Here is a 27,570-nt window from a genome sequence, read left to right on the forward strand (position 1 = left end):
CCCCTCTGTGCGCGCCTCCGCTTGGCTAAATCTTCATAAAAAACAGAAATGGATTGGGATAAAAAGGCTTTCTGGCTGAAATGACATTATCCATAAAGGAAGGAATCTATTAAAAAAGGGCAGGATGGTGTAATGCAACAACCTGTGGAGTCCATGCAGTTAAATTATGGACGTGTCATAAAAAGGAGAACAACTGAAATGTCACGGAGCATTAAAAAAAGGCTGTAACCTTTAAGAGGTAGCTTTATTTCAATGATAATAACAAGAAATATCACCAGAATGCCTTTGCTTTTAATTTTATTTAATTATATTTAAGTAATGTTATTGAATGTGCTGTGAGGACTGAGGTCAGCTTGCTTGTAATTTGACAGAACTGAAAGGGTTTGTTTTTTTTATAATGATTAATGATGACTGATGATGGAAAAGAGAAAAACCACAAAGCTGTGTCCACGGGAATAACATCAGGACCTCATTTTAAATAAAATGTAAGAACAGTGCTTGAAAGGAAATTCACATCAGAAGAAAGAAACTGATAAAGACTGGAAGGAAAAAAGGAGGCAAGACCAAAAGGAAGGAAAGAAGGAAAGATCCAAAGAAAGAAAGAAGGAAGAAAGGAAGCATTGAAGGACAGAAGGAACACTGTATGAAGAAAAGAATGATAGAAGGAAGAGAGAGAAAAAGAAAGCCTGAAAGAAAGAGGGTGAGATCGAAGGACACAAGGGAATAAAGAAGGAAGGAATGAAGGAATTCTGAGTGGAAGAAGGAAGGAAGGAAAGGAACATTCAAAGGAAGGAAGAAAGAAGGAAGAAAGAAAACAGAGAGAGAGAAAGAGAAACCAAAAGGATGAAGGAGGACATGAAGAAAAAGGAAAAATGAATGATGGAAGGAAGGACGAAACCAATGCTGAAAGGAGGAGGGAAGATGGACAGAAATAAAGGGAAGGAAGGAAAGCTAAGTGAAATAATAAAGGACCAAAAGGAAGGAAGAAGGACAGAGAAAAACCAAAAGAATGATGGAAGGAAGTAATATGGAAGACTGAAAGAAATAAGGAAGAAAAAAAAGAAGGAAAGCCCAAAAGAAAAAGAACAAATGAAGGAAGGAAAGAAAGGAGAGGTGTTGTCTGATTGACTTGAAGTTGTAAAGGGGCTGCTGACAGAAAATGAATGTCTTTGATTATCAGTGTTTCATTTAGAAATTTAAACAGATGAATTGATTGATCATATTTAATTTAAAAAACCAGCTTCACTGATCGTCCAGACAGACGTCTGCTGTGGCGACTGTAAAATTAAACACTGTCTAAATTTAATTTAACCTTAACACATTTACGCCACTGAGTCAAATACTTTCATTCAGATAAGCAATAATTTAATAATAAGCAATAATCAATTACAAGTAATAGTTAGTATAATACTGCACTATGTTTATATGTGAGACACCCAGATCGATAATTAAGCTGTATTTTTTTAATATTTTATATTTTTGGTAATCAAAGCTGCAACCCTCCCATCCCTGCCTCCTACTGCTGCAGCTACAGCCCTGCAATCTTCCCATCATGCACCTCAGCTCTGCCTCCATTGGTAATCAATGGGAGACTGGTAAAACCTGATCACCAGGGACTGAGGGAGGGGATCAATACCAGCAGGAAACTGATGTGAGAACGAAGGAGAGGGAGGAGGTGGAAGAGAACGACAGACTGAAGGAAAAAGAAATGAAGAGCTCAAAACAAACTCCCGAGCACGGCCTCGAGCGTTACATTTCTGTCCGTTAAGGAAAAACTTCCATAAAACAAAGAAATCCCGGGCTCGTGGGGAGGAGGGAGAGGGGGAAACTGTCCTTACAGCAAATGTCAGGAGACAGAAAATCTGGGCGAAATAATTGAAAACACAATTAAGTTGATAGAGAAAAAAGATTCGAGTCCTGAAATGGTGGCTGCCCTTCCAACCGCCCGAGTCCATCTGAAGGTTAAGTGTATTTTATTTACCATCTTAAGACAGAGACAGGAGAGCTATCTGCACTCACCAGCTTCAATTAGACGAGGGTACGGAGGGAGGGTCAGCGGGGAGTCCACGAGACGCACCACAAACAAACTGGATTCAGGTTCATAAGAGGAAGCAAGCAGCCCTGAACCAGTCTGTGCTGATCATTCATCAGATTTTAGACTTTTATTTCCTAAATGGTTCAAATTCCTTCCAGAACAGACGCGTGATCAAAGCAAAGCACTTCACAGTGTCACCACTCAAACATTAAAACCAGTATTTCCCCCACATACAAATTCAACTGGGCACACTGGCCACATCTGTTTTTTTGTTTTAGTTTTTTTTTTTTTAAACCTTTAACTTTAAATGGAGACAAGCCTTGCCGTTTTAGTTATTGTTCTCTCAAGTCTTCGCATTTAGAGGGAAAAATAATTATTTTAACTGACACGTATTAAAATTCGTAATTTTTTTAACTCCAAACATTCCCTTTTTTTAAATTTTCAAAACATAAGCTTAGGCTTAGGGTTGGAGTCATCACTAATGACAGCCTGAGATTTAAATTACCCTGGGCTGAAAGCAGAGAGCTTAACCCATAACGTTTTATTTTCTTATGGAGGGAGGAACGACAGCTCAGTGCAAGAAAGGCCCAGCCTGGGTTTAAAGCCGGGATCCTCACACTCTTCAGGCAAATGTGCTGCAAGCTGATGGATAAATTAGCAGATAATCCTGCCCGCTCTTATTTTGAAGGATTAATCACTGTTAACCAGTTAGGCTCTTATTTCCCTACCATTTGGCTCGCTGGTCTGTTTTGATACCATGGCAGCCTCAGACCCCATCGTCTGCAGCTGCTGATGGTAGCAGATCTGCTCTGAGACACCCTAACCAGAACCCGCAGCAGGTCCAGAGCTGGTTCCTGTGTCGCTACACCGAGCAGAACATGGAGTACCAGCTGCAGTCCAAGTCGGTGGAATTGGAGTTCGTCCACAGGAAGAGAGACTTAGAGAGCGCTGGCTTCATTGCTCAGTTATACCTCACAAAGAACTTGGCAAAAACAAACAAAAAATAATGATACTGGGAAATATTGTTCTAATTTAACTAATTTAACTAAGGATATTTACTCTCCAAACGGACTGTTTCAAGTTCTGTCCCTTTGAGTTCACCAAATATACCATGACTGGTGAGGCGGGGTTGTAGTCATCCTTAATCAGCTTTATTTATTTGTTCAGTCGCTTTAATCAGTTCTTCAGGTTTCATTTCTTTTTGGTCTCTTTGCATGTTGGGTCGCTATCATTTAACACTAAACCACATCACATTGATCTGATGGTTAGGGCTGACCCAGGCGTGGCCTGTATAACTTTATTATTATCATTACTATTATTATTATTATTCCCAGCATTTCAGACACTCTACTGCTTTCTCAGCAGAAATAGACAGATGCAGAGTAAACGCATGAAGGAGGAGTCTCCCGTTCCTCCCCCCAATCACATTAACTTCTCCACACTTCATATTTCAGTCGCACTGTATGAAAGTACAGTTTGGCAATACTGAGAGCCTGAGGTCTTATTTTTTAATCCTCCATTATCAGTTATGTGTTTGTTTTGCAGTTTAATTTCCCCTCCGACAGGTTTTTAATACAGCTAATACTTTCGGTCCTCTGCAGCTGTCACTTTCATGCTGTTAATGGAGCGGTCTGAAAAATGAGTCTGGATGTTAATTTCACTAATGCAGAGACAGTGGACGGCCTCCATTGCACAGCGTCTTCATAAAGGGGGAATTATTTTTTATTAAAGCCACCGCACCTTGGTCACACTCTCCTCTCGATCACAGATGAATCAAAGCCATGTGACAGAATTAGATTTCAACTCTGCCAAATGAAAAGCATCACAACTTGGAGAGGGTAGAGGAAAACGATTTTCTCCACAAACGGAGGATGGGGGGTCCTTTTCATTTTTAATGGAGGAAAAAAACTGACTTAATCCCCAGATATTTGGAACATTTAAATCTTAAATTACTGATAGAAAAGAAAGCAATGGTCAAGCTTTTAGGATGCAGGTGGGCAACATCTCAGGTCTGGGCTGACTTAAAGAAGGGCCACACAATAGACGCATAGACAAACAGTGAAAAAAAATCCATTAAAAAAAAAAAAAAAAAAATCAATTAATGTTGGGAGCATAACAGCTTAGTTGGATTAGATTTTGAACAATCAAGATTTTGGTTCTTTCTTTTCAAGAACCAAAAATCTTCTATTAAAAAATTGTTGATTTTTCTAAGTCAGTCTGGTGTACGATCCACCTGAACTACAGTCACACGAAGGAAAACCGCGGCATGATCGCAGCACAACCAGAATATTTGGTGTTGTGTACAATGAACTTGTAATGCCATTGCCTTTAAAGTTGTTTAAGACGACAACTTAAAATTGACTTTGACACGTCAAGATGGTGATAAAACCGCAATAAGACAGAGTCAGTCTGCTAATAGTCTGCAACTGAATGAATTGAAGTTGGCAGCCACATGCATAATAATGTGGTGATTAACTATGATAAATCCATGAAAATCACAAATCTGCCAATTCAGATGAGCTAATGACTGCTCTCAGTGTCCAGCCAGAACATCAGACTGGAAACTGCTGCTGCAGGACCAACATTTCACTGCAAAACAAAAAACAAACAGGCACTCACCACCCATCTTGTTATATACAGGAACCAGAATAACCAGAATACAAGCTGTTGGCAGCCAGCTAAGTTGAGTCCCCTATTGCAAAGAGATACTAGATCAATATTTCATTGATCGTTTTGAGTGTTGACTAATTTGTATTGCATTTACTATACATGAGATTTATGTCTAGCATGGATGCTTTTACTTGCTCCTTCTTACACATGTTCTCATTTCTTAACGTCTGGTCACATTTTGTTTTTCATATTTGAACTTAGCAGAAAATTTATGTTTATTTAACCTGGAGCCACAGAATTTGAACATTTATGTTGTCATATTGTATTTTATATTGTTCTAATTGCTCTATTTGTGTTTCTTATACCTATAAAACTCTTTGCAGCAGACACCATCAGCCCGGCACAATTTTCACTTTCATGATGACGTTCTTGTTTTGATTCAGTAATTAAACGCAACTTTCATATTTCCATTATATTATAAAGGCTGTACTGTCACTTTCACTAGTTTGCAGCCACAATCCAAGGCAAAGAGTCAAACATACTTTTATGATTAAAAGTACCACAACATATAAATGTATGACTGCTCAGTCACTTTTAGGTTAAATTAAATCAGTTTTAGTACTTCGGAGTTTGAGAATTGTTTAGTTTGTGACTCCTACTTTAATAATACATAAGAACACAAAAACAAATCCCATCACTGGTTTGTTGTCTATCAAAGAGCTCGATGGCTGCTGGATTGCAGAGAAATGGAGCAGAAATAACAGAGGAGCTTGATGACAGATTTACAGTTTGTTGTGTTGAGTCTGAAGTGTCGGATCAATTCAAGACGTCTGACAGTTAATCCGACCTGATTACACACAACGAGCAGATGTGAGCAGCCAGGAGACGAATTATCTGGGAACATCTGAACACAACGTTTTCCTGAACTCAATCACTGCCAGCGGTGGTGGAAGCAGGAAGATGAAGGTGGAGCGAGCGAATGGGAACAATATGGACAGAAATACAGACAAGGCCATGAAGGGGAGACAAAAGCACTGACAGAAAAATTACTACCAGTTATGTAACCTCAAATATTATGATTACATACATGTCTTGAAAATTGAGTTTGCATAGATTAGAAGAGTTTTTCTTCCAAGTAAAAGTGGAACGAATGGATTTAAATCCCTAACTGTAAATGTTTATGCCTTCAAAACACTTTTTTAATGAAAATATGATTGAGATATTATGATTTCGTAAAGTAACCATTTACATGAGTACTGATTTATCCCATCACTCCTGGTAGAACAATGTCAGCAACAAAAACAGGGACCGATTAGCATTAGCAGCTAACGTTACTTCTGTTTGGTTCCCACCTGCTTCTCTGTGCTCACATCAACTGTACTTACATTCATTCAAAGTGACAATAAAGGTGTTCTTATTTACAGAATTTCTTGATTGTACTAGCTGTATAGGCATGGGTAATGTAATGGCCTTTACACTTAAGTCACTGAAGCAAAATCATCCATTATGCTTCCTAGGCTGTATTCACGTGTTAAAAAGTTAAAAAAAAAAAACACTTCTAGAAAAAGTCATGTGAGGCTAATGCTTCCTGTTAACAGGTACAAGTTACGTTCACACCTATACCAGACTGTTTTTTTGGGCTGTTCGTAAGTCAAAATTTAAGGCTAGCATTTCCAAAATTTGATTTAACATCTTGACATTTAAACTTATGCAGAAACAAGGAGACATTTTGGGATATTTAACCAATTTATTTATTTTTTTAAATAATACCTCAAAACAAAATAATAGCTCGAAATTTCAACTTACCTCTAGTTGGCTCCGGAAACAAGTATCCATAAATACTGATAGTTATTATTTTTCCATCTTTGCCCAACGCATTGTTTATTTAGTATGCAGTCTATTAGAAATGGTCATAATTAATATGGAAATTGATAGACTTTTGTTGAGGATTTACATTTTAAAGTTGCCAGTTTTCTGTAACATTTGCCTGATTTATGCATCTTTCATTCTTGTACCTTTTCTGCATGAGGAAAAAAAAAAGTCTTGTGAGACATATAGTTTACTAGTTTTTTTTCCTACTACTTCTCTAAAGGGGCAGTCACTGCTCGACACAAGCAGCTGAAATCACTTTACAAAATGATACCTGCGAATACTGGCATGACATGCACTGTCAAAATCACTCATCCTCTTTTTCTCCATCCCTCCCTTTATCTACATATGGGGCTATTTCCATATAATCCGATTACACTTTTTGTGTTGTGTATTTCTGTGATGAGTGTCAGACCTCATCCTCTGAGGTGAAGTTTCAAACTGATCAATCTGATTAGTAATACCATCTGAACCTGCCCACGGGGCTGAAAACACCACAAAGGCTCACTGTCTGTCCATCTATGTTTCTTTAGTCCTAGAAATTAAAATATTTTTAAGGTGCAGCAGATTTTTATCACGATATTGTACATCTCACCCAGCTCAGCTCGTTTCAGGTCAATTACAAGATTTTCTTATTATATCAAGATCTGTCTCACCTCCTCAGTGGGTTCACAACTTTCTCTGGAGAATACCAGTCTGAGTGGCCAAGAAGCATGACCATGCCAACTATCCATTCACAACACACACACACACACACACACACACACACACACACACACACACAAACAAAATCCAATATCTACTCCTATAGCAGACTGTTGCAAACTTGCCAATAATCCTTAAAACAAATTTCAATATTTGACTTTTTTTTTCTTTTTCTTTTTTTTTTTTTTTAAAATCACCAGATCCATCATCAGTTTTACTAAAAATATGGGAGTACATACCAAGCTCTCAAACAATCACCATTCAGCTTTCCCTTCCAAGCCGGGACCCAAATGCCATGTGCTGACAAAAGCAGACCATGTGAGCGACCCTAAGCTGACAAAGACGACTCCAAGCATCTGTAAAGAGTTTTACCACGAGGGGCACTTTATAGCACAACTGCTCATTTTATCCCGACTACGCCCATAATCTCACATAGTCCCATTCATCCTAAACACCAGGTGGAGAATAATACAAATGGAGAGCCCACATAAATATTGTTTCGTAAAATCACAGTGATCTTCAACCACCAAGTGAACGTTTGGGTGAAATGTAAAGAAACTTCCCAAAACCGTTACCAAGTTTTCAGGTTTAAGAAATTGGAACAAACTGACACACAGACGTGCAGAAAAAGAAAAAAAAGATGGTCAGTCACTTCCATCAGTGTCTATGACCTCACATCTGTGGTCAGACTGCTTGTCAAAACACACACACACACACACACACACACACACACCCCCCAAGGCCAGCGCTTTATCTTTGTGACACATTCATAAACCATGACACACACACACACACAGCGACAATCACACACACTCGGCAGGGTGGGGTGTGTGCGAAGGTGGGAGAGGGTGTGTGTTTCACACTGTAACCAAACTTTTATGGGAGTGCGTTACACTTGTACCATACTGTATAATATTACAGCTTTACTACTCTGAAATAAATCTGATGTAACGTTAAAAACAAGTGAATGAAGTATCCACGCCTCCCCGGTGATAACTTTTCACTGCTCGGCTTAAATAAATTTTAACAGCAGCCTTCAGATGCCAAGAGAGGCCGTGGTATTTGCACCACATCTTTCCTGCAGTACTGTTTCCACTCCACAGCCAGCAGAAATACATTCCTGTACATTATTAATATTTTAACTACCTGTAATACAATAATATCCTCATACACCAGCTGGGTCCCTCACTGTGTAACACAGCAGGGACACAATCGTCTGAGACAATCGGCGTGTTCGGAGTGGCGGCTCGGAGCATTTATCTCCCCATAAGTTCAATCTGTTGTGAGGAGAAATGTGATCTGACCCAAATGACCTCCAGGCTCGGGTATTAGATTAGCCAGGGAGGCTGACGTTTCAGATAACCGAATCAAAACTGGGCTAATGATGCCGAGAGGTGAGGGTCAGCCTGACCTTTGACCTCTGACCTTGATCACCGCTGCTGTGGACCCCTCAAAATGGTAAGAGAGGACAGAAATCCCTTCATACTCTGTGTTGTCCTGACCTTCCCTCCTCATAAACAAACCCATATAAATATTTTATAATAATAATGCAAGATCAGCTGCATAATGTATAAAACCACTTATTTAATTTTACTGAATGACTTTGACTGGGAGCAATCAGCAGGGCAAAACTGCCCAGCGGTGAAAGTGGTTCAGTGTGTGAGGAATGGAGGGTGTTGGGGCTGCGTCCACCAACAACCTTTGACCTCCCTGGGGTCATCCCCTTCATCAAAGTCCATGGGTGCGCTTATTTCTCAGTTAGTAGAGGCAGACTTCCCTCTAGTGTAGAAACAAATGACTGTTCCACACCAATATGACCATGTTTGAAGGTTATCCACCACTGAACGACAGTGCAAAACCAAGAGAGACACCCACAGGATCTCAACACACTTAGCTGTTGATGTAAAACTATCAAATCCATGTTTTTATATAATTATAAAATGGTATTTCAGAATTAACCCAAGATTACTGCAGGTGGGGCATTCTATATTTGTGCTTTATGACAAACTAACTAGCTTACTATAATGGCAGTGTATGTATCAAGGTTATAGTTAACTAAAACTAAAAACTAGGTGTGGAAAAAAAAGTTTTACTTAACTAAAACAAAATTTAAAAAAAAAAAAATAGACTTTTGAAAAAATTAGAGCTGCAAAAAATAAATAAATATTATTAATAATAATAATAATAATAATAATAATAATAATGACAGCTTTCCTGATGAGGCATTAAAGTATGTGTTTTCTGAGACTACAAAACTTTGAATCAGCTGCTTTTAGCAAGTTTTATGGGGTTCTCTGTACTGATTTTCCTAAATCTTGCTGCAGAGTCTGGAAACTAACAAACTAAACTAAATTCATAACAAAAAGTCAAAAAGACACGCTTTGAAGGACGGCCTCTGCGTCAAAGATTTGGCAGTGGGACTGAAGTTGTTTGTGAGATCATCTAGACTGCAGTCATTCAGGAAATAGCCAGGGCCCATAGTGCTGCTTTACACGGCACAACACAGTGAAATGCAGGAAATCTTGTATTACAATAACAATAAATTACCTTACTCTAATTGTTTAGATTCTTGGGCATGTTTTCCCACCAAATGCCATGCCATCAGAGATTTAATGAACTAAATTCAAGTGAGTGTGTGTGAGAGAGAGAGAGGGGAGGAAGAGGAGGCTGTGGATCCTAATGACATCCCCTGACACTGCAACGGACATAATTACAGGTGTGTGTGTGTGGTGTGTGTGTGTGTGGTGTGTGTGTGTGTGGCTGTGGCACTGAGCAACAAATGTTCTCACCTGCACATCCTGGTGTGTGTGCACACTGGTGTTTGTGTGTGCAAGTGTGTGACAGCAGACTGATGTGATGAGTCTATCGCCGTGGAAACAGCCTGCAGCCAAGTGATTTTGCTGCTGTAGACATCTCTGTCTTCTCCCCTTTGTCTCGTCCACTTTCTCTTTTTTCCCCCTTCACTCGTTTCTTTTGCTTCACATTTTCTCAACTCACATTTTCACCTAGCAAATCCAAAACATGACGAAAACCTCGAGTTCCCACAACCTCAAAAGACTATTTCTGTCTATACAAAACAAAAAAACCCCTCTATAATAAAAAAATAAAACCCACAAAATCATCTTACTAAGTATCTGAAGTAAAATGTAATATTGCACATGAGAATGTACACAATTTTTCCTGACATGAGCTAAACAATTACAGTACCACTGTGCTCACCATAAAGCTCCACGTAAAGCTGTAAGACTGAACATAAAAACACTGCACATTAAGTCAGTATGTGTTAGTGTAAGTGTAGTCTGCATGTGCATGAACAGCTCTGATGCTTGATGGGACAAGCCTAAATTATATCCTAATTACATTTTCAGTCTACCTTAAACTGTTTTTTCCCCTCTCTGGGCTCTGTATGATGTCACACAGAGCGGATATTCACTGAATGGTCACCTTGGGGACACAGCTCAATTGCAAATATGTAAAATATGCTGGAGCTAAAACCAATAACTTAAACAGAAGATGAATTAAAGGGCTGCACTGAGTTCTACTATAAGATGGATAAAGGAATAATGCAAACTACTCTGATAGAGTCAAAGTATAAAAACATAGAGATGGAAATAAGGGTCACAGAGGGAAAACAGCGGCACAGCTCCATCGAGTTAGTGTATTTTTTACAAAAGTTTTGTGAAGCTGCACAGAGCACACGAGGAAAACAGGAAGTCAGGAACAGAAATGACAGACCCTAGGGCTGCTCAATTAATCGAATTTTAATCTAGATTACGATCTGGGCTTTCAACGATCATTAAAAATGACTGAACCGATTATTAGCACCTCCCTCGTGCTTTACTCTCGCGCTGCTCCGTGTGGCACATCGAGCGCACCTCTCTGCGTTTCGAACACGCATCACAACAATTAAGAGGACCCGAGGGAAGCTCGGAAAGCTAAGCAGAAGTTATTTGGAGAGGAGAGGATAATGGCTGCTGAAGAAAGAATGCCGTTGGTTGAAAAGAGAGATAAAACGACTTCAGTGGTGTGGAAACATTATGGTTTCACTGAGTCAGACGTGGATCAAGTAGACATAGTGTGTAAACTTTGCTACGGTGTTGTAGCTGCACCACAGAGCAACACTACAAACTTATTCAATCATTTGAAGACCGCTCACAAAGTGACATACGATCAAACAATGAAGGAACATAGAGAAAAACTCTTGACAACACCTGCTTCATCCTCACAGACCTCCATCCACGCTACCCTGTACAACGCGACTAAATATCCCACCAGCTCCCAGAGACACAAGGAGATAACAAACGCGGTAACGTTTTCACTCGCCAAAGACCACTGCTCAATTAACACAGTGAACAACCAGTATTATGCAGTATTTTGAAGTTCACTAAACATAGATGTTTACATTTTTCATTTATTTTTTATATTGCAAACATTTGCACTGTTATCTGTATTTGCACACTATTTTATATTATTTTTTGACATCTTTAAAGCCATTATTCAAAACATTGTTATTGTTAAATAAATAATCGAGATCTCAATTTCAGTGAAAATAATCGTGATTATAATTTTTGCCATAATCGAGCAGCCCTAACAGACCCCATGCAGACAAAACGTTCCACTCTGTGCAGACTCACAATTTGTGAATTCTTGAGGTAAAACCCATTTGCCAACTTTTAACATGAAGCAACAGAAATCATACACACATCATTCGTATGAACCCATTCAAATTTTAACTGCAATTTTGGTACATGGTAATATTAAATACCATGTGGAAATCTAAGTAGTTAGTTCATATACATGGAAAATCTTTATATGAGAGGTTTCCAAATGGAGAGTGCTTTCATTCATAAAAATGTTAAAAAGTTCAATTATAAAAAACCACAAAAGAAACAAAGAGGCAAAAGTTCTTCCTCCATAGAAGAATAATTTTGAGGCTGCTGTGTGTTTGAGGTGTCTGCTAACAGATTTAATCCTGCAGAGACCGAATGAAAAGAGAAACAAAAAAAAAAAAAACCCACAGCTGTCAATAAGAGAAAAACGAGCTGAGAGAAATGATAAATTGTCAGACACATCTGTGATATTGACTGGTCTGAGAGAAGGATGGAGGATGGAGGGAAGAGGAAAAAAGGTGGTGCAGACAGTGAGACCGCGTTAGGCACTGGGGTTTTTTTTTTTCTTTATTACAGAAATGAATGTCTTTGAAATATTTAGACAAATGAGTCAATCCTGCTTTATTGTTCTGTGATTCTGGATGCAAAAACCGCTGATGTGTAGGAAGAAAAATAGAAAAGCAATGCTTTAAATGTGTTTATCTTAGAGTGGAGATTCGTTCTATGTATGTGTCTGTCACAGTTAAACATTCAGGAAAATGTGGCAAGGATAAATGGACTGGAAAGTGTGTGCATGTGTGTTTTTCTACCTGTACTGCAGGCGTGAGTCGTTTCCTGGGGAGAAGTGCTTCTCACCTTACTGTGTGTGTGTGTGTGTGTGTGTGTGTGTGTGTGTGTGTGTGTGTGTGTGTGTGTGTGTGTGTGTATACGCTACACTAAACTGCTTTTAACACCATGCAGGTCACAGTACACGGGTATTACACGCAGACATGCGTGCACACAAACACTAATGCTTATCCTCCACTCAGAGTCAGCAGAGCAAAACACCTGAATTCAGCTGCAGATAAATAATAAATGACTTCTTCATGTTTTTTTGGAATCAAACCAGATGAGACTTCACAGGTCACGGAGGGGAAAAATGAGCCCTTAATTTTAATCCTCAAACACTGGAGAGGTTCACGAGGAACAGAAGAAAGTCTGAAGAGGTTAAAGCTACAGCATCATATGAAATGTGTTTCAGCTTGTGATCATGGGACAAAGCAGGGATGCTTCAAGAGACTTGAATTTCCTTTTCAAATATTGCGCGGGTATTTGCTGAAATTTTAATCTGCACACACAAGATTCATATTAGATTGCAGAGTGTGGTCACTGTTCTTTCTTTCCTTGGAGGTCAGCATCCACACGGCAACTCGTTGGCTGATTATGGCTGACTTCCCATCACAGAGAGATAGCCAGGCTGCTGTTTTTTAGGACAGTTTTCAGAGTTTTGCTCAGAAAGCAGCTGGACTTTCTAGACAGAACCATCACTGCCTTCTAAACTACGACTGCAGCAATATGCTAGCGACCCAAGCAATCAGCAACTTTTAACAACTGGAATAAACGGTAGATGCACTTGGTCTTATACAGTCCTGTTCTACTCTGAGCACTCATGCCAATGAACGAAATGGAGAGCATAGTGGTGTTCAGTATCATGCCCAAGGATACTTTGGCATGCAGAGATTGAACCACCAACCTTCCAGCTACTAGATGACCCTCCTCTTCCTTCCTGAGCCCAATACAGTCTCATGGCCAGTGGTTGCCAGATGATTGCAGACCGGTCGTACCTGTGCAACTGGATCCTGATCCACTTTATCCCACATTGCCACTACACATGACTGCAAAACCTCAATAGGTAGCTCAGCAGTATTAACTTTCCTTCTTTCTTTTTCTCTCATCTATATCATTTGACTAAGAATTACACTTTGGATCTCTGCGTTTAAATAAATGAATGGCCTGGTCTTCACAATTCACAAAAAAAGCAACAATAATAGATTTGGCAGCTTCCCCTCTATTTATATACAGTGTTCCCTCGTTTATCGCGGGTGTTACATTCTAAAAGTAACCCACGATAGGTGAAATCAGCGAAGTAGCTAACTTTATTTTTTACAATTATTATAGATGTTTTAAGGCTGTAAAACCCCTCACCACAGACTTTATACACTTTTCTCAGACAGTAGAGCTGGGCGATATATCGAGTTTTTTAAAAATATCGATATATTTTTATACGAGATATAAGATGTGACAATATCCTTTATATCGATATAGTCTATGTTACGTTATAATTATAGTTGCGGAGCCGCAAGTTTGCCTCTCTTTCGTCCACTTTTGTCTTTACGCAACATTACTCGACCTCGCCTCTCCTTCACTGAACACAACTCCCCCTCCTCCCCCATCGCTTCACCTGCAGGCAGCGACAAGATGGACACGGCAAATCTCCGTTAATGAGTTACTGTGCATCGCCCCGTGCGTGGGGCTGGACAGCGTCAACATGTTAACGAGCTAACCACGCTAACGAGCTAGCCACGCCAACGCCATGCACGGCCTGAAATCCTTTCATTTTCTCAAAAGTTGACTGCGCGCCTTTTGTATGAATTCTGGTTGTGCTTGATGACCGCGAACCGATTTTATGTGATACACAGCGCTCAGCAATCTGTCAAAAAATGTTTTAGTTCGACTTTGGTAAGCTACGGAGCTGCACCGCTTGATGGATTGTCGGAGCATTACGGCTACCGAGGAGCCTCGCGGAGTGATACGTACTGTGCTTCAACGTAATATTACCGTATTGTGTGTGTATAAGGACCATAAATGGCACCTGTTCAGAGACATGGTTACGAAGCGGATTTCAAACTCCAGGCTGTCAGTCACGCAGTAGAAGTTGGGAACAGAGCAGCTGTGAAATCTGTCTTTGTTATTATGCTCAGCGTCTTTTAGTTTACATTTTGACTGCACAATTGTGAGCTCTTTGTTATGCACAAAACAACATAGTTTTCTTTTATTTATAGAGCATCATTATTTAATAAATGCTCATAATTTATTTTTGAGTAGTTTTTTTCATGTACATCTATGCTGTATGTTAATAAAAGTGCCTGTGTGACATCTGGGACACAGTTTTGACTAAGAACTCTCTTTTTGTTCTTACTTTATGGCTTTAAAAAAATATCGAGATATATATCTTATATCGCCATCCAGCTAAAAAATATCGAGATATGAATTTTGGGTCATATCGCCCAGCTCTATCAGACAGGCATCGACATTTTCACACGTTTCTCTCTTGTTTAAACACTCTCAAAGTTCAAACCTTCGTAAAAAAATAAGTTCAGTATTATAGAATGAAACCAAAGATCAATCCCTGTTTTCAGGTCCAGAACATGGGAATAGAGCAGCTGTGAGAGAATTCAGCATTAATGAATCAATGGTACGGAAGTGGAGGAAGCAAGAAGAATGAGTTGTGGAAAGTTAGACTTATCTGACTGTTTGGGTTCACTTAATGCGCCTTATAATCCTTTGACGTTGACAATGTTTTTGTTGTCTTCTGCTAGCGAAGATTTATGTAAATTTAACAAGCTGAATGAATTCTGTACTGTACAGGAGACATGGCACAAGATTGATTGAAAATGGTCTACAGCCGATCAGGACGCAGAACACAATGCGCTGTTAAAAAAACAAAACAAAAAACGCCAAATTACACCCCCCAAAAAATCCGCGAAACAACGAGGCCGCGAAAAGTGAACTGCGATATAGCGAGGGACCACTGTACCCTGTGTGTACCCACTTAAATAGAAGCAGTAGGCTATTATTAAAATCATTAACTTCTACAGTTACAAAGCCCATCGCATCAAAAATTGGAAACCTGGCTCACTCCCATAAGAAACCATAAGAAAAATTAGCTTAACCAACTAAAATTTCTGGTTCCAGCTAGCAATGAAAGCATTCAAAGCATTTATTTTTACATGTTTACAGTCAGTCTAAGGCAACTTGAGTGTGTGAATGACCAATTCAAACCACGACCAACCAAGTTGCAGCTCTACAGTTTCTATCATTTACTCTTGAGATGGGTAAAAACACAAAGAATAACAAAAAAGTGTGCGTACTTTAATCCTTTTTTTCCCTTCTTAGAAAGAAATTTGTGCTCCTACCTGCTGTGATGTCATCATCAGTGACGTCCATTTCCTCCTCAGGAGCCTTGGTTTCTACTGGCTGAGCCTCTGGTGGCGGCGGGGCTGGAGGGGGAGTGTCTGTGGTTGTTCCAGCTGAGGAGAAAGAGACAAAGCGGTTCAGTCCAGAGTCCGTCCAACGAGCACAACCCAGGTTACTATTATAGATGCAATTTACACGTCTCCCGTGAACGCATCATAGCAATTATAAAGTTACTGATTCGAAAAGAGAGCCACTGTCAGAATGAACTCACTGAATCTGTGTGCATTATTATTTAGTGACTAAAAACAATTTAAATGAGATTTAGTACGTTAAAACTACTGTGCCTCTTCCCACTTCATTACAGCGAGGTAGTAGAAACTATTCTGATAGATTTAGACAGCAACACTTAACTTGTGTTAGATTTATGCACTAAAACGTATTCTATTTGATTTAAGCAATAAAGAGAGCATAGATAGATTTACGCAGTAAAAAATAAGCCATTAGATTTTTAGGTTTATTTGTTTTCAGGGACCAAAGTACATTAATAACATAAAAGGAAACAATGCTAATTTAGCTATCAGCTAGCCTCCACCTGCAGTACCTGGGCAGGTAAAACAAGCAAACAAACAAACAAACATGCAGTTAGTTAATTTAACCATTAAAAATTAATCTACAGGATTCAGAAAAAAATGTTTCTATTAGATTTAGGCAGTAAAAAGTACCCCAGTAGAATGTAGTTTACTGCTCAAATCTTTTAGATTAAGCCAATAAGATAAATTTGTCAATAAAATTTACTGTGATAGATTTAAGTAATAAAAACTACTCTGATAGATTTACACAGAAAAACTACGCAATTAGATTAACACAGTAAAAACTATGCCGATAGATTTGAGCAGTAAACCAAACCCTATTAGATGTAGTCAATAATAACTACACCACTAGATTTAATCAATAAAAACTACTTTGACAGAAAGTTTATGGTTTGGTAAAAATAAAACAACGGACGCACTACAGACAAGCAACAAACCAGGTGAATTAAGTTAGTTTCATGTCTGTGAACGTGACCAAACAGGTTATTTGTGACCATTTCACATTGTGCCATGAGATCAGGCTCACTGATGTCACCGACCATCAGCGTAATGGGTTTGAATGTCTGTGTGTCAGGATGCTTTTCACCCTGAGTTTCTGTTCTGGTCCTCATTATTGTTATTATCAGGTTAACTGCTCTGGTTAAGCAGCAAATAAAGGCTTATTGGACGTCCTCGTATAAGCAGAATGAATGGAAACACACGGACGGGGACACACACACACACACACACACACACACACACACACACACACACACACACACACACACACACACACACACACACACACACACACACACACGGGGACACGCTTGTATTTAGTGTTTTCATTTAGCTCTTATCTCTCTGTTGGCAATTAAGAGTGGCTTTTCATTAGCAGCCGGCACTAATGAATGACACTGTGCTAATGAATGAAGCGGCTTAAGGTAACAGAGTCGGCACAGGGCTAATCTCTGGGAAAACAGCCTGCTTAATGAATTACAGAGACTCAACCACAAAAACGCTTATCAAAAACAAAGTAAGCAAAAACTATGAAATATATTCCTTTTCTTTTTTTAAAGAAAAAAATATAATTAACAAAAACAAAAGAAATGGCACAGTTTCATAAGAGGCTTCTTCAGTACACCAATAAAATAAACTGTAATTACACTGTGTGTAATTACATTGATTAATCCGGGTTAACATGTGCTTCATGTTCCAATTAACCTGCTCACACACACAGCTGACAGCTCGACATAATGACTTCGTATCTCTCACACACACACACACACACACACACACACACACACACACACGCGGTGACAGAAGGCCAATACACAGCTCGGCAGTTGATTACCTGTCTCTGACATTAAAGTGATAAAAACTTAATTGGATTTAATTAAAACATAAGTGATGTTTTACTGTGAATGAACAAAAGGCCTGCGGAGAGCGAAAAAAACAAAAAAAACAAAACAAAACACCCTCGCTTCAGTTTCTATTTGCATGTTTCCCTCTCTGAGCAGGCGCTTTCACACCACAGATAATAGTGGTTACATCCATCTTTTATATACAGACTGTGACCCTCGAGGCTGCTGCCTGGCCTGAAGGTGGCCCAGTTCTCGTGTTCTGCATCTCCAGCACACACATCGTGCACACCAGCTGGGCTATAACCTCCAACTTAACTGTCCTGGTTGGAAGAATGACGATGAGAGATACAAGAGCTGAGGGAGAAGAAGAAAGAGGAGGAGGAGGAGGAGGAGAGGGAAGTGGAGGAGGGGTGGAGAAGGAGGGGAGGAGAAAGAGGCGTTCTGCCCTGCTCCAAGGTCAAGCTTGTCATGTCAGCCATGACACATTGCTCCCAGCATGCCTTGTTAACCTCCAGGACCTCCTCCTCCTTGTACTCCTTCTCTTCATTTCTTCTGACTGTTGCTCCCTGTATTCCTGTTTGAGACCCACACTTCCTGTTCTTCAAAGCACAGCAGGGCCTCCTGTTTCTCAACCTCTACAGCTCTTTCACTATAGTTTTAAATCATTTTGAGAAGAGATTCATCTAAAGGAGGACTCGCATAAGGATGACTGGAATATTTTTACTTCAGATTCTGTCTTATATAAGATGATGCAAGGGAGTTTCATCTTCAGCCTCTATTGTTATACTGTAGTCCTGATATTTTAACTTTGCACTACAATGTTTCTGCTTGCATGATTCAGTGTTTTATACATAAGAAGAAGAAGAAGAAAAAGAAGAAGAAGAAGAGAGGAAAACAGGTTTATGAAGAGATGAAGAGAAATTGAATGGATGATTGAGGCACTAAAACCTACTCCAGTAAATTTAGGAACTACTATGTCAGATTTAGTCAATAAAGACTACTCCGTTAGATTAAGGGACTGAAAACTACTCTTAGACTTAGGAAGTAAAGAGTAATCTGTTAGATTTGGGAAGTAAAGACTACTCCGTTAGATTAAGGGACTAAAAACCACTCACAAAACTGCTACTTGGTTAGATTTAGGCAATATTACTGACCATCTTTAGGGACTAAAAATTAGTGAATTACATGTAAGAGATGATCATGGTTTTGGTTAAATTCTTAGACACTTTCATGCTCTTGAACATGAAGAAACAGGGTTTTCAGTGTGACTATTTTACATTTACAGAAAAGCTGGGAAAATGTGTAGGAAAGGATGAAGGGAAAAGGGGAAGAAGCAAGAAAGAGGGGGGAGAAGGAGACTTTGAACAGCAGGTTGATTGGAGTTTAAAAAAAAAAAAAAGTAAGAATCTGGATGTTTGAGGCAGACTGTGAAGCAACAACGGAGAAGAGCAAGAGAGAAAAGGGGGAAACGAAGTGCTCTTCAGCGATCAAAGAAACAGCTGCTTCACACATCCACCATTTGACCCTGAAAATTGCATGTGATCATGCGACAAGGAACAAAGCTCGGGGACTTTGGTTGATGAAGTGTGTGTGAATATGAGAGCTGTGTGTGTGTGTGTGTGTGTGTGTGTGTGTGTGTGTGTGTGTGTGTGTGTGTGTGTGTGTGTGTGTGTGTGTGTGTGTGTGTGCGCGCGCGCCTCACAGCTCCTGTAGATATGAAAGACCGGTTTTCGTTTTATGTTTTGTTTTGGGGGTTTTTTAAAAATTGTTAACAGCAGCTTTGCCACTCATGGCTTTCCAGCTATGACCAGACCTCCCGTCTGCAGGTAAACAGCTCCATGCAGCCACTTTCTGATGATAAAACTACTTCCCAAAACAATGTGCGGCTCCACACCATCACAGCAGCGATGATGGAGACTCTGTGGACAGTTCATTTCTTCCTCTGAGTGGAGGTTAACAGCCCCTGTTTTCTTTGTGTTAAAGCCTTTTAAACACTTCCAGGAGAGCTGAAAGGTCAGACACAGCTGCTGCTGTTTGTGTGTGTGTTGTCAAGTTGGCTCCCTGCTGCGACAGAGGGACTCGGCTCAGTGACATTTCCTTTGCACTTAAACCCAACAGATAAATACAGGCGACTCTCTACCACACTGGTCAGATAGCACAGGTCTCACTAAAGGTCTCATCCCACCCTCATGGACTCTGACAGTTTGGTCAGAAACATGCACACCAGTAACCTACTGAGGTCATTTTCATGGTAGGGGTGGTCATAGCCATTCAAATAGCAATAACATGGACAGTAGCTGACAATATCAGCTTCCAAAATAGCATGATTTTCGTCCCGAGCAACAGTAAACGACTTATGGTCATTTAAAGAGCACTTATCACAGGGTCGATAAACAAACAAACAAAAGAAATTTGTTAAGAACCATTTTGAAATCACATGAAAAACATTATATGATAAACAAGTCATGCTTTAAATGGATCTGAAATCCATTTGGTTAATATTATAGCAGTGCTATGTGAAGCGGCCTTCCTTCCTTGCGGGATTGTTGTTTGCTGTCACTTTATGAAAAACACTCAGACCCAAATTTCTGAGATGTGTTCTGCTGAAGGTGCGGGTCAGCATCTTTACTTCTGTTACTCATCAACGGTAGAAAATCATTAAGTTAATCAATGGGTTTTGAGCAGAGAAAGAAGTTTTGGTTTTAAGTTGCGGTAATTACTGCAAACCAAAGACTGATCCAAGAAGAGCCTCAGGGTTCAGACGACGTCTTCAGAGGATTCAAACACGTCTCCGACTGTCCCCTGGAGATCCAGGATTTCCAGGACCAGCAGGAGTCATCTTTCTGCCTTTTCCAGTCCTGCTATGCAGCACACAGCTCAAATTCAATGACCCTTTAACCTCCTTTTCCACCCGCCTCCATCCTCCCTCATCCCTGGAGGTCACCAGTCCATCACTCCCCCCCACATCGGCACCACCCCCGCCTGCGGTACTGCTGTGGTAACACAACACTGACCGGTGCCCGTTTCCACGGCAACTGTTCCCCCGAGAAACCCTTAGCATCCTCAGCAACCACAGGGCGACTCCTGAACACACACACACACACACAGCATTTTAGAGCGCCATTTCTAGTAAAGGAAGGTGGAGATTCACCTTTCTTCCCATCAGCAGGTCTAACTATAGACAGAGAGGGAGAGCAGGGAATAGACAGAGTCGGAGACAGTGTGGCAAAGCGAGAGAGATGGAGGTAAAGAGAGACGGCACTGACAGCTGCAGAAAGAAATGACCAATCAGAGCGGTTCGTGCGCAGCTACTGTGAGATATTCGTTAAAAATTTAGATGAGCTGGACAACGCTATACTCGGCTTTAAAAGTCATCTTAACATATTAACAAGACTATAAAAAAAAAGAAAGAAACTGAGGTTGGTCCTTGGTTCAGCCTCCAAGTTCATTTTGTCTGAAACGAGCTATTTTAGCTTCCTTATAGTTCTGTATGACATTACAGAGAGCCAAGAGTGAAGGAGACAGAATACCTTTATTTCCCTTTTTTGTTTTCAGAAATTCTGCTAGGAAACTGCTGTGGATATTTTTTTTGTAATAGTTTAGTAGTAAAATTGGTAGTAGTACAAATTTTTTAGTAGTAGTAGCGGTAACCAATACTGATACAAATACCTTTAACTTATAAAAGGCAGCTTATAAAAAGGGACAGCATCATATCATGATTGATTTGCTTAGCACACAAAGTTGTGGTACTTACGGGAGCTGACTGTGTCGACATACTGGGGCAAGTATGGAGCCCACAGGTCAATGGTTTCTTTGCGTCCTGACTGGCCGATCCTCCTCAGTTCAGCCAAGAGAAGAGCCTGGGCTGCTTCTCGTACCTGAAACCACAAACACACTAAATCACTGTGAATTAAAAGCAATATCACATGTTATTATTTACTGTATTTTCCGCACTATAAAAGGCGCACTTAAAATCCTTTAATTTTCTCAAAAATCGACAGTGCGCCTTATAATCCGGTGCGCCTCATGTATGAATTCTGGTTGTGCTTACTGACCTCGAACAGATTTTATGTGGTACACGGTAGAGCAGGGCGATATGGCCAAAAATATTTATCACGATATATATTTGAAAATTTGCGATAACGATATAACTGACGATATAATTGATGAGAGACAAAATACAACTCCACAACTTTACTAGCGCAAAAAAAAAAAAAAAAACCCCATTCATTTATTTCCACTTAAACAAGCAGCTGTTTTTTTATGTGCATTAAAGCTATATAAAAATTTAACAGTGCAAATGCAGATTCCTTGCTGAAAGTTTAACCAAAAGGCATTTCCAGTAGAAATGGGCTGACATATCCTGAGCATAATCATGTATAATATCCACTGAAGTTAAAAAGAGGTGCTTTGCAACATTAAACTGCAGTGTGCCAAATAAAAAGGTCAAATATGTATTTTTCGGACCATAAGGTGCACGGGATTATAAGGCACATTACGTGAAACAAAGCAGTCAGATGAATCAAACTTTATTCAACTCATTCTTCTTGCTTCCTCCACTTCTGTACCATTGATTCATTAATACTGTATTCTATCACAGCTGCTCTATTCCCATGTTGTTGCAGTATGTTAATGACAAACCTCGTATTGTGGATGGATTATCTCAGTTGTTCTCCTGACTGAACTTTGGTCCGTTTACAGCATCCTGCCATGCGATTGCGTTTGTCTCTAACCATCAGGAACCTTCACGTTAACTTTTATCGAGTGGAAAAGTGTTTGCGTTCATCCTCCAGCTTCACTGTTTATGTTATGCTAACATAGCTGTGTCCCTAGCGATCACGTAGCACATCATTATATACCAGCTAGCCCAACTTCAGTAACCCTACAAACGTCACTGCTGTTTAGTTTCCAGTCTTCATTTATGTTAGACGTGATAGCAGAGCTGTACGTTTGAATTTTTTCAGAAATCTCTCAGTCAGAACATGCTATATCATGCTTAGGTAACTAGCGAAACTAGCGAGCTAACTTCCGCTAACTTCTAACTCCGTTAAATGTAATAAATTCTGTTTTCATTGATGTCTGGATGTTAAACTTCATAGTTAAACGAGGTAAAGCAGCAATGCTGATCGTTTTATTAAAGATGAAAGAATTTAGACAGTTTTTAACTCTCAATGATGCTGCAGTGTTCGTTTGACTTTGGGACTGAAGGGAACGCAGTTTAGGACCCAGATTACTCCCAGATTTACGAGCACCTTAGTCCGGCAAATACGGCAGTAACGACGGCCCGCTTGCATGTTCTACAAAAACAAAATGTGCTTTGTTGTGTATCTGACGGACAAACACCAAACCAGTTCCACATCACTGAAGTTGCACCATTTTTACAAACCAATTCTAGTTCATTCTCATACATTCTCTGTTGCCACCATGCTTTTTCAGCCATGTGCGTATGAAAACAAAGGCACTGCGCACGCGCGTTTTACCCATATTCTATCGCGATATTTCATTTTCTTGTCGTTGCCTAACATTGTACCGGTATTACCGTGAACGATATAATATGGCCCAGCCCTAGTACACGGCGCCCAAAAATCTGTCAAAAAAATGTTTTAGTACGACTTTGGTAAGCTACGAAGCCGCACCGCTTGATGGATTGTCGGAGCATTGCGGCTACCGTAGTCAGGAGCCTCGTAAAGTAATCTGGGTCCAAAACTCCGTCCGCTTCAGGTCCCAAAGTCAAACTAACGCTGTGGCATCACTGAGAGTTAAAAACTGTCTAAATTCTTTCATCTTTAATAAAATGATCAGCGTTGCTGTTATACCAGGTGTAACAATGAACTTTAACATCCAGGCATCCATGAAAACAGAATTTATTAAATTTAACAGAGTTAGAAGTTAGCAGGAAGTTAGCTCGCTAGTTTCCACCTAAACATGTTCTGACTGAGAGATTTCTGAAAAAATTAAAACATACAGCTCTGCTATCACTTCCAACATAAATGAAGACAGAAAACTAAACAGCAGTGACGTTTGTAGGGTTACTGAAGTTGGACCAGCTGGTATATAATGATGTGCTACATGATCGCTAGGGACACAGCTATGTTAGCATAACATAAACAGTGAAGCTGGAGGATGAACACTAACTTTTTTCTGCTCTATAAAAGTTAACGTGATGGTTCCCGATGGTTAGGGACAAATGCATTTGCATGGCAGGATGCTGTAAATGGACCAAACTTCAGTCAGGAGAACAACTGAGATACTCCATCCACAATACGAGGTTAGTCATTAATATACTGCAACAACATGGGAATAGAGCAGCTGCCAGAGAATTCAACATTAATGAATCAATGGTACAGAAGTGGAGGAAGCAAGAAGAATGAGTTGAGTAAAGTTTGAGTTATCTGACTGTTTTGTTTCGCTTAATGCACCCATGCAAATTAATACTGATCTCTTAAGAAGAAGAAAAAAAAGATTCCTTCTGTCATTATATCTAATACACTCTTAGTGAGAAAGCAGAAACAGAGTGAAAGTGTAGCCAGTGACCTCAATGTGGACGAAATGGGCATTTTAACCACCACATCAGACCTGCTGCTTTGTACCAGAGTTACACAATACTTTTTACCAGATCCTGATTTCTGTGTGGATGAACTGTTGCATAAATTAATATAATTAATGACATAAGAATATTTTAAAATATAGGTATGACAAACAGAAATAGAGCCATTAAAAGTAAAGATTCACAGATGACCAACTCCACTCCATTGAAAGTTTAAAGTGGTCCAAATGGCACCAACCCCAGGATGTGTAGGGATGCCTGTCAATAAAAATGGCCACACCCCTAAATTTAAGTCTTAATAAAAATCCAGTTGGATGTGTCATTAAAAAAATTTCACACCCTGTAAAGTTTTTTATGAAGGGAAAAATGAACAAAATTTATGTGTATGTATCAGGCTATAAAGTAAAAGTAAGTAAAGCTATAAACAGCTTTACTTATGCTGTAAAGCTGGATTTTCAAACATGGGAGTCTATGGCGACCAGAGATGAGCAGTAACGTGTTACTGTAATCCAATTACTTTTTTCAAGTAATGAAAAAAGTAAAAAGTAATTAGATTACTGTTACTTTCCCATAAGCACGCTGCATTGCTAAACCGTGATTTTCTTTCCGAGTGTCTCATGACAATGACGTACGAGCGAGCAGCGTCCGTGGCAGCAACAGACATGTGTAGATCAACAATGGATAATATGGAGTGTGGGAGAGACTACGACCATGCAGTGTTTAAGCTTGGAAGTACTGACATTACTTTCAGCTTTGAGTTTGACTCGTAAAAAGTGACAAAACCATTAGCGTCCGCGCCACACTCTGCGTGGGAAGAAAACTACTTTCTGCAGCAAAAAATTAAACTTCAAATCTGAGCAAGCACCTAGGCACGCTGCCACGGGAATGTGAAATTCACAGAGAAACCCCCGGATCCTCCCACCGACATGACCACTGTGGCACCGAGAAAACCTGCACCGGTCCCACTCCTGCTAAACAGGTGAAAATAGATTTACGAGCGACAGGACTTAGTGCTGCTGAATCTTTGATTTTATTTATTTTTTGCTGTGTTTTACTTGCATCTATTTGAAAGAGTGAGTGTAAGCATATAAAATATTTTATTTTATATTCTGGAATAGGTTTAAATGTTAAACAAATTTCTTCAAATCAAAGAATGCTGCATATAATTTAATTGTAAATGTGCATAAAGTTAAAAGATTAAAACTAATAAAAAAAAGTCTTTAACAGAGACTTTTTCCTTTGGTTCAATTTTATATGATGGATTATGCAGAAACAATAGAGTTGGGCTGAAATGTCAATTGCTTTATTACGTATTCAGGTTGTGTATCATATTTTTAAAAATAACGATCTAATAAAGTAACTAATTACTTTTGAAAATAAGTACTCAGTAAAGTAACTGGATTACTGATTACTTCTCCAAGAAAGTAACTAATAACTAATTACTATTTTCAAGTAACTTTACCAAAACTGATGGTGACCGACTCTTTTAGCTTGCCTCAAGTGGCCGTCAGAGGAATTGCAGGGTGGGTTTGGTTTTTTGGTTTGTTTTTTTGTTTTTTTGTTTTTTCGTTTTTTCAATTTTGACTCGATGTTTCTTGATGGCATCATACATACCTCCAGACAGCGGTCCTGCCATCTCCTCGCCAGCATCTCCAGCAGTGGCGGTCTGAATTTGTCCAAGCCAAGTAGGTCAGGGAGCATCACGCAGTGCATGGCCGCCAGCTGGCTCCATCCTGCACAAACAATCACAACCACACACACACAGACACGTTTTACACACACACAGTCAGAAAAACTACAAGAACAAGTGAACAAGTTAAAGTCTCTCTAATGCTATTGCTGTCAAACAGAAACACTGTTTTTAATGCAGTGCTTTGAAAAGGTATCCATACCCCATGAACTTTTCCACATTTTGTCAACCATGAACTTGAATGTATTTTATTGTGATTTTGTGTAACAGACAAACACAAGGCATGGAATGGAGAGTATGTGTTCACAGTTGCTCTCCATCCAATCTGACTGTACTGGAGCTATTTTGCAAAGAAGAATGGGCAAATTGCACTCTGTAGATGTGCAAAGCTGGTGGCAACATACCTCAAAAGACTTGCAGCTGTAATTGTAGTGAAAGATAGTTTGAGAAAGTATCGACTCAGGGGGGCTGAATACAAATGCACAATATGAACAGATGCCCCTGATCCAGTGTGTTGTGTTTGTGTATCACAAAATCCCAGTAAAGTACTTTTAAGTTTGTTGTTGTAACATAACAAAATGGAAAAGTTCAAGGGGTTACTAGGTTTTTGAAAGCTTTGAAAGGAATTTCTTTTTTGTTGTTGTTGTTGTTTTTTCAAATCGTGGCCAAAAAACAAACTTCAGTGTCTTCTTGAGTCATCCTTGCAGAGAAAGAACATACTTAACTCACCATTTTAGTCTTTAAAAGGACATTAAAAAGTATTTTTAAAAACTTGTTTCCATGTGACAGCACTGACTTCCAAGGGAAAGAAAAAAAAAAAAAAAAAAAAAAAAAAAAAATCACAGTAACAACAGTCAAACATGGGATGAGAATATTATCGACAACATTATCTGCAGTCTTGGTTAGAGCAAACTTGTTTTTTTCTGCTAACCAGAGTCTGTCTGATGGAGTTTAAACAGGTAAACAACAGGTATACAAAAGCCTTGTAACGATACCTTGGCATGATGAATTTAAGTGTGTGTTCTCAGCTATATGTGGGTTTTTACTTGATAACAAAAAGAAACACTGAAGGCTTTCACAATAAATGGCAGACACTAAAAAGCTCCGTTCCTCAGTTGTGTGACAAAAACATTCAAAATGTCTTGGTATCGCTTTAAAAGGGCTCAAAACAATGGCATATATTCATATTTTTGACCATACACCAAAGATATACACATCACCTCTTACACATCTGTGACGTTAACTTTTTATTTGCTGATACTCAACATAAACCAAGCACCTTATTCACATATATTGGATTAATATATGGTTTCTGGACATGATGCATGTCTATGAAATGCACTTGTGTGATGGAGACTGAATGGCTGTTAGGCAGGAAAGAAATTTCATACAAAT

At 39.4% G+C, this 27,570-nt stretch overlaps 1 protein-coding gene across 4 annotated transcripts in view; it reads right to left on the bottom strand.

The window, feature by feature from the left end:
• The window catches only part of wdr7 (WD repeat domain 7), a 104,801-nt gene that overhangs the window by 37,770 nt on the left and 39,461 nt on the right, over positions 1-27,570 (bottom strand). For all 4 annotated transcript variants that reach the window (XM_025908777.1, XM_025908776.1, XM_005470497.4 and 1 more), the window contains 3 exons: positions 26,100-26,218; positions 21,693-21,816; positions 16,005-16,118 (listed from right to left, as the gene is read on the bottom strand). In XM_025908777.1, the coding sequence (XP_025764562.1) occupies positions 16,005-16,118; positions 21,693-21,816; positions 26,100-26,218 (357 nt within the window). The remainder of the gene's footprint in view (positions 1-16,004; positions 16,119-21,692; positions 21,817-26,099; positions 26,219-27,570) is intronic.

This window comes from Oreochromis niloticus, linkage group LG7, assembly GCF_001858045.2.
Source record: "Oreochromis niloticus isolate F11D_XX linkage group LG7, O_niloticus_UMD_NMBU, whole genome shotgun sequence".
Classification (NCBI taxonomy): Eukaryota; Metazoa; Chordata; class Actinopteri; order Cichliformes; family Cichlidae; genus Oreochromis; species Oreochromis niloticus.